This window comes from Crassostrea angulata, chromosome 8 (genome assembly GCF_025612915.1).
Source record: "Crassostrea angulata isolate pt1a10 chromosome 8, ASM2561291v2, whole genome shotgun sequence".
Lineage (NCBI taxonomy): Eukaryota > Metazoa > Mollusca > Bivalvia > Ostreida > Ostreidae > Magallana > Magallana angulata.
The window spans coordinates 22081299-22092313 of record NC_069118.1 but is presented as its reverse complement, the minus strand read 5'-3'; the positions used below and the strand labels follow the sequence as shown (position 1 = coordinate 22092313).

Here is an 11015-nt window from a genome sequence, read left to right as displayed (position 1 = left end):
ACAAAGGATAGGTTCGCGGCGATAAACATTTGCGACGACAAGGCTCTCGCTAATCTCGCGAAAATTTCTCGCAAGCGAATGAAAATTGGTTTAGAGTATCAATGCGTGAGATACACGAGTATTAGTATGACTAATTATTCACTATAAAGTTCACACCCACTTATTTTTAACAAATCCTCTAGTTCTGACATGAACTTATACTGGAAAATGTAGTTATATACATTCATATATGCGTATTCTAAAATGCAGGTTTTGCAATTTGTTGTATACATGCCCTCTAATCATCATGTAACTGATTTAAAACCAAATGAAATATAGAAAATGAAAAAAGTTTTGATTATTTCATAAGTTTGTTTGGGAAAAAAATGAGGACTGTTTTACAACACAGGGTAACCAGATATCGTCTCTGATATACTGATGAGAAAGTATTCTATTTTCAAATATCAAACATTTGATGAAACAAAATAAAAAATGGAAAAATACCAATTAATAATCTAAGGCTATCTAGAAATAAATATAATAAGATATTAGTATATTATCATGAATAATAACAATGTAAATATCTGTGAAATATTTTTTTATGTTAACAACAATAAAAAAGTCAAATTAAAAATGAAATAAACCTTAAAATATCAACTTCAGAAAATTCAAAATGAGTTCTTATTCATTTTTGCATAATAACGTAAACACCAAGAACGTTGAAATTTATTTTGGTTAAATTACCAAAAGTCTCTCACACAAAAATTTCAGTGCCAAACTATCACATGGCGCATCGTGAAATTTTCCATTTAAAAGGAGCATACAATTCTCATCCATTCCTCCTTGGGGTTGACCAAAATCCCAAGGCAGAAAAGACATCGGCAATCCATTATTATAAACCCAATTTCCTTCTTGATTGAAATCATTTCCATCGATGTGAACTAACGTTAAGGATGGATCTGTATTAAAAAGCAGATTAACTAAAAAAAAAGTATTAATGAAAATACATTGTATTATGTTTGAAACACCTTTTAGAGAATTTGCATTGTGTATTGTTCTTCTTATTAAAGTTCTTTCTTCACTTTCTCACACCTTTTGTAAAATAGGGGGGGGGGGGTTCAGAACCATAAAAGAATATCATTTTTAATTTGTTTGTACAAAAGTAACATTACACCCTGTTGTCGAGTTTACACATATTTCCAGAGAATAACTATTGAATCTATGATTCTAGACTATCTACATATTGTAACAAATACCCTGCCACTTTCAAAGGCACCCGTCCGATTCTTTATTGATCTTAATTCAGAAATAAATAATATATATACTATATCGTGTCCAAAAGTTTTGCTTCTACCACTTTTTGACGATTTTTAACCAAAGCAAACATATCTGACAATGAGGTACAATTCCATCCAAGAAAGGTACAAAGCCAAGATTTCTTCATTGACATATTATCAGTTATATGACGGAGACTTATAACGGGAAATGTTTACATCTTTTTCCATTCGGAAATACTCTTGGCTCCCCCGCAGTTTTCCCCATTCATCATTTTTAAAAAGAAAATTCAATGTAGGCATTAAGTATGAAATTTAAAAAAAGGCATACACCTACCCTGCCCATCACCAATGAAATAAAATATCAACAAAGATCACCAAAAAATCACCAACAATTGAGACAATGTTTAGAAAAATTTTCTGACTCCTGAATTATAACGTTAATTTAGGAGCAACATTTAATCAAAAACTGCAAAAACGAAGGCAGGATATTTACTGTAAATGAAATTCTTTGTGGAATACTTATACCATACACGGAAACTACTGAAAAATACATGTACATTTATATATCATAATCAGTCATGAAGTAAAATTCATTGGCACAACAACCTCATATTTTAGCTGATGTTACTCTAAACCCTACCAGAAGATTTTACATAAATTAATATAAATAATATTCCTTTTGGCGTAAATAAGCAAATATTTACCAGTAGCGGTAGTCAAATTATAAACTTCCTCCAACATATTGGTTGTAGTAATGCTGATAAGACTTCCTCCCTCCATTACACAAGTTTCGTTGGCATTGATCCAAGAGAGGGGTGTATGATGGCTCTTCAGACATTTATTTGCAGATTTCAATGTGACATAGCCTATATCTTCACAAGTAGCTTTAAAATCGAAAACCAATTTAATTTATAAATTATTTTTCACATTTTAGATTCAAAAAAGAACGTTTTACTATTCAAGTGGACAAAATTATCATTGATTTGATATGTATTTGAATATTTTGAGGAAAAAATGCTGCTATGAAGTATAGTCCATATAAATAATAGATAATGTTTTTTGAATAATTGCGATAACAAACGGTTTAAATTATTGACACAAATCAGGAAGTGCCATATATCCTCATTGCATTCTCTCACAATTTATAAAATCATAAAAGATTTTCTATAATTCATTGTATAAAAATTTGTCAGGGACATACATTATAGAATACCAAAGATCAGAGAGAAATTGTGTTCCTTGTCGACATGCTGAAGTGAATTAACATAACTGTAAATCAAATAAACCTTTTAGTTACATATTGTTTTTAGGGCATTTACATGTTTAAAAAGTAAAAACGTTTCTTGTGTCAATAGATAGTTGCTTAATATCGCTTATCTTTATGGCAATTAACATCCAAAATTCTTCAACGGTAATCAAATGTTCTATAGAACTGGCAAGTTTTCATGATTCAGAATTATCTTAAATGCAAACATTGGTTACCTTTTAATACTAGCTAAACTAATGACTATCGAACATAAATGAAATCAATTAGTATACCGATACACGTTAAAAGGGTAGGCATACCTCGCTTTGTATAAACGGATAATGTCCCAGTATCTTTTCCAGAGCGGGGGTCAACACCTCTATTGAACAGCTTACAAATTCCAGACGATTTATCCAGAAGAAAAGACTGACAGTTTTGATTTCCGATGCATCTAGTAGCACAACGGGTACTTGATGAACTTGCTATCTCTAGGTTCAGATAACCATGCAGTGATGACGACTGGGAGTTGTCAAGAACTACTAAGTCAAACCAATTCGATCTATATGTATCCAAACCCAGAGTACAAACTATTAAAAAAGACATTGCATAATTGAATTAACACTAGGATAAAAATTATGTTTCAATACTTACAAACGAAATGGTTTGTGTATAATAATGCTACATTGGTCATAATTAGTTATTCGTTCTTCTTGTTCTTAATCATAATGGAACGGAAAAACCTGATATTTAATAAGATAAGCTAAGGTACGTTTGGTTTAAATATTTTTCGAATCATTTTTTCAGTCAATTACAGATGCCAAATAGTGTCTACCAAAAGTAACTAAATTAGTATTAGATAAATTCGAGGTACATTGCATTATCTTTGATAAACTTCATTCGTTAAAAGTCAAAAAACTTACCAACTGCTGAAAATTTGAATAACAAATATATTAGTCCTATATTTTTGGACATAATGACAGTTGTAAGAACTTAACTTTATATGAAATCAACCAACAGAATCCAGCGTCCGAAGTGAGCGTGAAATATGATGTGTTAGTTAATGCGCATGCTGATGAGTATTGATTTTGTTGGTATCTTTATGTGATTGAATCATTAGCTTTAGCTAGGGTTTAGTTTCATAAACAGCATTTTGTTCATTATTCAGTTGAATGGGCTCTCAATGAAAATCAGTCGGTTAATAAAACGATATATTTACATTCTACTATGTTTTTCCATTAAAATCTGTGATGTTTAAATGCCTCTAAATGCAACACCTATTCACTGAGTATGGATTTACAAGTAATTTACATAAGTAGTTCTCAAACAGTGATCTCTATGTTATCAATGAGAAAACATAATTTTATAAATTTGTCAAAACACCATATTTTACAGTTATTCTAAAAAAAAAGTTGACTTCATTATTAAAAACAAAATCTTAAGAGTTATTTTTCATGGATTATATGTTCATGCCCGTTGATCTTATCTCAACAGTCTGTTAGTCGCTTTTGCGATTATCCAGCCAGTTGGTATTACTATTAGAATGCTGTATATTCGGTTAAACACGGCGAAAGCGATACTTCTTTAGCACGTTAATTAAACTTTAAAAATGATAATAACTTAATAACCCTAAATAAAACTTAATTTAACCTAAATCTAACTTTAAAATACAACTTTAAACGCCATCGAAAATTATTTTAGAAGCTACATGCAAAAATATTTACAGAATGAAACTCTGCCATTCAGTCATCAAGGTGACTGAATGTCATTTTTTTCTATTAGTAACCTTTCCAGACCTTTCGGATATTTCCGTTGACTGAATGGCACAGTTTAATCCTATGATACTTGGTGGTCGAAAGTCAGTTTTACACTGACTGCAATATGTGCATGTTTGAATTCAATATTATTTATGAAATCATCATATTAGTTTTTAAAAGCATATTTTTGAAAGCGAAGTATCTTTAGTTTATGATCTGTAATTTTCCCAAGAAAATGGTTAAATATCTAAAATTTTAATTTTTCAAATATTATTTAAAATACAAAAGTAATTTTTTAAGTATTATTTCAAATTGAGAGGTTTTGCAGTCCAAGAATTCCGTAGACAAATAATTTCATAAGTTTACGTAATATTTTGGTGCTGTTCCTGTAACTAATAGAAAAATGGGAAACAAATAATAATTGTGATGATGTTTAAGGACATTTCTGACAACATCATTCGTTATACCCTGTTATATAATTAACACTTTTTAATAATCCTATTTAGATTGGTAACACGCTAATTGAATACATCACACATGTCATTTTTAAAACCTGAAACATATGTTTACATATATAGGTGCATTGTACAATATACAGATTGTAAAATTTAATTTATTCCAATCGTTACTATTAGCATTCCGAAATCTATATTTGAAAATTTAAAATCACTTCAAAAGTTGAAGATGGATTATTTCATCAGTCCAATGTTAACACGTAAAACATATACAAAATTATCAAAAGTGAACCCAAAAAATGTATGAAGTATAAACAAGTATAAACACGTTTAGTTATGAAAAATTAACTGTTTTCATGATCTTGCATTAAATAGTTTTATATATCAAAATAATTCACAATTGATAAAATACATATAATTTCAGAAACGATTGACATAATTATCAGGTAAATACGTTCGTTTTCTACTAACGCTTTTTGTCAGTGTGGTTTTAACAGAAATAGGAGAGAATAAAAAAAATGAATAAGGGTAAAGAGAGAAGGGGTGGCGATTGGTTAACTTTTTACTTTAATAATATAACACATGAACAACGGTTACAAGTAAACATTTTTTTAAAACTATCATACGAATGATATGAGTTCAGAAATGAAATTCTCTTTGCTTTAGGACTAAAGTACAAGTAATTTCATGCCAAATTATATTTTAATATCATTTCTATGGATTTAGAATTTAAAAAATACCATTATATTTAATTTTATAATAAACTCTTCATAAAACTTGGGATTGAGCAAAAAAAAAAAAAAAAACAAAAAAAAAAAAAAAAACAAAAACAAAAAAAAAAAACCGAAAACAAACCAAACTAATGATTCAATGAAAGAAGTTCGTTCACTGTATCTCAGATTTTTATAAGAATCCTTTAGATTTAGATAAAATTGCAACATTTAAAAGCTTCACAAGAAAAACACACAAAACCCCAACCCAACGGTCTCTTATTTATGCTGTGTAATTAATTAAGGAATAAGGAAACACTCTTCTATAATTTTGGTCGGGCCGTGATCAAATCAAATAAAGCCCAAAGGGCGTTATGATAGATTTGATCATACCCCGACCAAAATTATCACCTTATAATAATCAAAGAATGATTTTTCATAACTTATATCTTATTTAATTTTCAGCAATTGTTCGCTTTCATATTTGAATATAAATAAGCAAACCCCGCTTGAGCCCCTATTCTGCGTCAATTGAATTTATTAGACTGTATAGTCGAAAATCGATACGTAGTAGTTATCACAGGCAAAGACACTGAAAATGTACATATTAATGTATCATATATCACTTCATTAAACTTCTCAAATATTCAAGTGATTATTTTATAATTTAGACGTCACATGGTGCCTTAGATCGGGGTCATGGCTTGAACAAATCAAAAATAGTACTATATATATTATGGTATATAGAATGATTGCATTGCTATACTAAGGTATCATAAATGGTAATATTGTATTTCGAGGAAAGGTTTTAAATATTTATCCCACATGTATACTCATTGAACGTTTAAATCCCTCTCCAACTCCGTATCCTCCGAGATTTGCGTTAAGTGTCACGGTTTTAGCTACTGTATTTATAGTCTACACAATATCACATATCCTAGTGCTTTATTATTTTTTTCAGTTTATTCCTATGTTAAAGTTGAATTCAGAAATCATTCATTTGTACTACTTATAACAAGCACTATTTCAAAATATTTGCGATAAGTTGATAATATTTGTTTTGGTTGTTTTTTGCTTTAAAGACTTGAATCAATTCACCACGGGTCAGTATTCAAATTGCACAACGTCCAGAGTAGAAGAAATCTGGTCACTTCTCACGGGTTCTTCTCACAAATGAATTTTAAAATCGCAGGCGGAGTATCGCACTGTGAATCGTGAATTGTGCCTTCGTAAATGATTAAGCAATTTTGATGAACTCTTCCTTCGGGTTCGGTATTACCCCAAAGTGGAGACGAGAGAGGAAAAGTAGATCCGTCATGAAAAACCCAATTTCCCTCTGAACTTAAATCATTCCCATCTATGTGGAAATACGTAAAGGTTGGATCTGCAAGTAAATAAAAGCGTCTCAAGTTTGTCGCCTTTAAGTAAAAGTGATAATTTAATTGTGATTTGTAATATCATAATCCTCAAAAGATGTAGGTAGAAACTGTAGTTCTGAAAATGACAGGTTTTATTGATTAACTGACTTACAAGTTTATGCTTTTTTGATAAAAATGAACGTTTTAAATTGTTGTATATCAAAAATACTGGACCAGTGCTGTAAACAAACAAATACATGTATTTACCTATAGCAGAAGTCAGACTTAGGACTTCATTTAAAACATCCAATGTTTTAATGGTAAAAAGATGCCCACCATCGTTAACACACGTGTTGTTGGCATCAACCCAGAATTGTGGAGTGTGGAACTTCTTCAAACACGTATGTTTTGTTTTTACGCTGATATATCCAATGTCTTCACAAGTATCTAAAAAAAACAGTAAACTTTAATCATAACAATTCAAAATATTACTCTTACAAGTTAAATTGGAAAAAAAAATATCACAATTAAACATAAAAGTGTAATTAAAACATGAAACCTTATGTCTGTATTGGAACTGTAATTAAGTTCGATTAAAACTTAAAAACTATATTTACATCTACCGAGGATAATCCCCTCTTTTTCTAACGGAAAAATGCTTTCTTGGATGATTCATACTGGTAATAAAGGTAGCGATCATTGCAGAAAAAAAATACATAATCCGCTATTTTTTTCTGCAGTGTCGCCACCTTCATATCCCGTATGAATCACCAAAGAAAATTTTTCATTCTTTTAATAAATTGCTAAAGCGAAAACAAGCTTTACTATGAATTCTCTTGTATAATCGATTTTTAATAATAATATCAAACATGCCAAAATAATAAATAAAAATGAAAGAGCGTTATAAGATACTTTGTTTTGTAAACACTGGATACATCCCAGTAGCATCTTCGGAGAGGATATCAACACGTCTACCGAATAGTTGACAGATTTCAGGCGACTCATTGCTCAGAAAGGTCTCACAAGTTCGGTGCAATAGACACTGAGTGGCGCAGTGGTCCACTGATGGACAGTCAGTCTCCAATTGCAGATCATCTTTTAGGGAAAGCAGCTGCGAGCTGTTCAAGATCACTTTCCCAAACCAACTTGCTTTATCAAGGCCACATACACCACCTGTCAAACAAACTATATTATTCTGATAAGTTTTTCGTTTTATCACATTTAAACAAGTCGTATCATGAAATTACTTGGCCTGTGTAATTAAATCTCCTCAATAAATAGATGATTTTTTGGTTTGGGTAAAAAAGACATATTTGTCTCATCTCGTAGTATTAAGAGAACTAACTGCTTTTCTTTAACTGCTAGGGTGTCGTTGAAAACTCAAGAAAATATCGGTGTCTGTCTGAGAACATGTAATGCATTATTATCTGTCACTACAATACCGACCAGACCCAACCTAACAGATGGTGCACCCAACCTAACTTTGGTCGGCTTTCTGTGCCGCTAAGAGTCGGTTTTGAGTTTGCTTAGGGGACCCAGAGCTTACTCCAAGCAGACCCCAGACTGATCCAGTGCAAACTCAGATCTGACATAGAGAGAAAACCCGGATTAAAGAAGTAGACCTTAAAATTGCTTCATAAATACCACAAGTCTCTACATGTGTATTTGAAATATGCTAGGAACGGGTTTTAAAGGCGGTAAGAAAAAAGATAAATATGCGACATATTTCAGTGCAAAAGCGGACACCAAGCAAATTCAAAGGAGATCCCGAGCGGACCAAGAGCAGACCCAGAGTAGACGCTTTTATTTTTTTTTAAAGCAGACCTTAACTAAACCCCTAACAGACACAAAGCGGACCGGAGTCAGCTTTTAGGGTCTGTTTTGGTGTTAGGTTGTGTCTGGTCGGTACTGTATGTTGAGAAAGTATATAACAACATATAATTAAAGATTTTGTGATAACTGAAATGAAAGAAAATTGATTTAAGCTACATGTATCTTAATTTGATAGTATATAACAGAATATGTTAAATGATATTCTTAAGTAAGAATTATTTTACAAGTACATTTCAAAACGAAAATTGTCCAATGATTTACCGAATTTTAAACGAAGTATTTGATAAATTGATACACTTACACAAAAGGCCTTACGATTTTTTTAATCTCTTTTTTTCAAATCAAATTAAGAGACAATAACGTCTTTTCTTTTTTATTCTTATTCGCTATACCATTTTTCAAAAAAAAAAAAATGATAGTTTAATTTAGCTAAATAGGAAAATTTAAACAATCCCTAAATATTATATTTAAAAGAAAAAGCACAATGTAGCTTTATAGTTTTTGGAAATGCAATTCGTGTTGTTAAAAATCGAGGAATTGTATCCTTCAATCACACGTATTTAATCAAAACATTTAATATATCTATATTATTTTATGATTTGAATAATGTAGACAATGGACATTCATTTTCATTTTGTTTTAAGTAGAATGGTAATTGTATACAAATCAACCCCGTATACCATTTCTAAAACACATTCCGACTTATATATAGTTTACAGAAAAGTACAATTTTAAGCGAAGATTATTGATTTCATTAAAAAAAAACAGCCTGGGTATCATGAGATTGTCAAGTCATATTGTTATCTTTTTCACTTATTAGAATTTCTTTTCAAAAAAGAGTGCAATGTCTTTCCAAACTAGTTCTTTGTGCTTGATCTATATTATATCCTTTATTTGGTGATTTTTTTTACCATTTTAGGTGTACGAAATGTATCTACATTGTAAAGGTTGAATCTAACGCAAAATTTGAAAATTAACAATCAACTTTGCAAAATTTGTAAAAAAAAAAAAAAAAAAAAAAGTAAAATCCAAATTTTGCAAAAGAAATCTCTTTAAACTTACCGAATCCCCATAAAATGTACACTAACTGTACAAGTCCAACCAGTTTTGACATTTTGGAAGATTTAAAAGTGATATTTGTTTATCGCCTCTACTTATCAGGGAAACATATTGAAAATCGACTCTCCTTTCAACCTATAGAGATATTGCACAAAGCTCAATGTTTAGATTAAAGAGTTAATTTGACATAAATTTTTAATGGCTATTGAATACTGATTTTATTGTGTACCTCTCATTAGCATGATAGACGTTTCATCATTAGAATATGGGTTTCATAATTCCATTTAACGGAAGAACAATGTAAATTTGTAGTCCACTCTAATTTAGATCGGTCACTGTTCAGTCAGTTAATCTTTACAAATCAGCTATAGTCCCTTTATTTACTCTTCTATCCTAATCTAAAATTCACTATTAAACAGTAACAATATTCTGGACTTTACTCATTTGGTATGATTTCTCAGAATCTGACGTTTACGAAGTTAACCAGCAAGTGACTTTAGGTTACTTAGTAATAACCGAAACAGACGTAGTGTTATGTCTTCATAACAAGCTCATATCTTAAAACAAAACCGGTCTATTTTCTGTTTTTCATGTCCAAGACAACAAAGAGGCATTACGTTTATTGTATTATTCAATATCTCTGAATCTTTCTCTAATTTATCTTAATGTTGTGCACCAATCATTTTTCATTCATTGTTTAGATTATCATATATTATAGTCAAGCATAGCTGTCATTCATTTTTCGTCTATCCTCACCAAAGTCCAAATGGGGATGCCACTATCTGTTATCAGACTCGGTTGTTACATTTTTATTTATTGATACATATACAATTTTTGCCATGCGTTGAGACTCGATTATTAAACAGTAGTTCTTCATTCCTTATTTTCTGGAATCGGACCCTCGGGAATTCGGTACACCTATTATTTTTTAGAAGGGAGGAGATGACTTAAATCAACTATCCTATGCAGTTGCTCTGGCAGAACGGAAGTGAAACAATTTTTTGACCTAAGCACATGCCATGAAAGGAAAACAGTCAACGCTGATCAGACTTAATAGTTGAAAATAATCGGTAAATTTGATGTAAGAACTAAAGGAAGGGTCGATTGTCATAGTGTCTGGCCTTAGTCCTTTATTCAGAAACATGCGATACTGGAGTAGACTAGACTTTATTATTATTTCTTTGATAAAAAATTGTCTGGACACAATTTCCCAGAAATATTTCGATTACTGATCCATTATGCATCGTTGAGTTTGATGGCGTTAATTATATTATAAAATATTACACAAAACGATTCATACGAGCTTTCCGTCTATAGCTCGGAATTCTTGTCGGAAAAGCCCTA

The 11015-nt window shown here is 30.8% G+C and overlaps 2 protein-coding genes across 4 annotated transcripts; both read right to left on the bottom strand.

Annotated features, from left to right (window-relative positions):
* Positions 1–328: 328 nt before the first annotated feature.
* On the bottom strand, positions 329–3547 carry LOC128161162 (C-type lectin domain family 3 member A-like). Of its 2 annotated transcripts, none has more exons than XM_052824389.1 (4): positions 3423–3547; positions 2823–3089; positions 1961–2140; positions 329–938 (listed from the first exon to the last, which is right to left on the bottom strand). In XM_052824389.1, exons 1-4 carry the CDS (start codon positions 3472–3474, stop codon positions 715–717), a joined length of 723 nt encoding a protein of 240 aa, XP_052680349.1. In that variant the 5' UTR covers positions 3475–3547; the 3' UTR covers positions 329–714. The 2 variants fall into 2 exon arrangements, with proteins under 2 accessions (XP_052680349.1, XP_052680350.1); XM_052824390.1 differs by having other exon boundaries at positions 2823–3038; positions 3423–3540.
* A 2004-nt stretch (positions 3548–5551) lies between these two features.
* Positions 5552–9746, bottom strand: LOC128160260 (uncharacterized). Of its 2 annotated transcripts, none has more exons than XR_008240262.1 (4): positions 9675–9724; positions 7692–7964; positions 7047–7226; positions 5552–6805 (listed from the first exon to the last, which is right to left on the bottom strand). XR_008240262.1 is itself a non-coding variant. In XM_052823557.1 (4 exons), exons 1-4 carry the CDS (start codon positions 9724–9726, stop codon positions 6576–6578), a joined length of 723 nt encoding a protein of 240 aa, XP_052679517.1. In that variant the 5' UTR covers positions 9727–9746; the 3' UTR covers positions 5552–6575. The 2 variants fall into 2 exon arrangements, 1 of the variants encoding a protein (XP_052679517.1); XM_052823557.1 differs by having other exon boundaries at positions 7692–7952; positions 9675–9746.
* Between the last annotated feature and the right edge of the window lie 1269 nt (positions 9747–11015).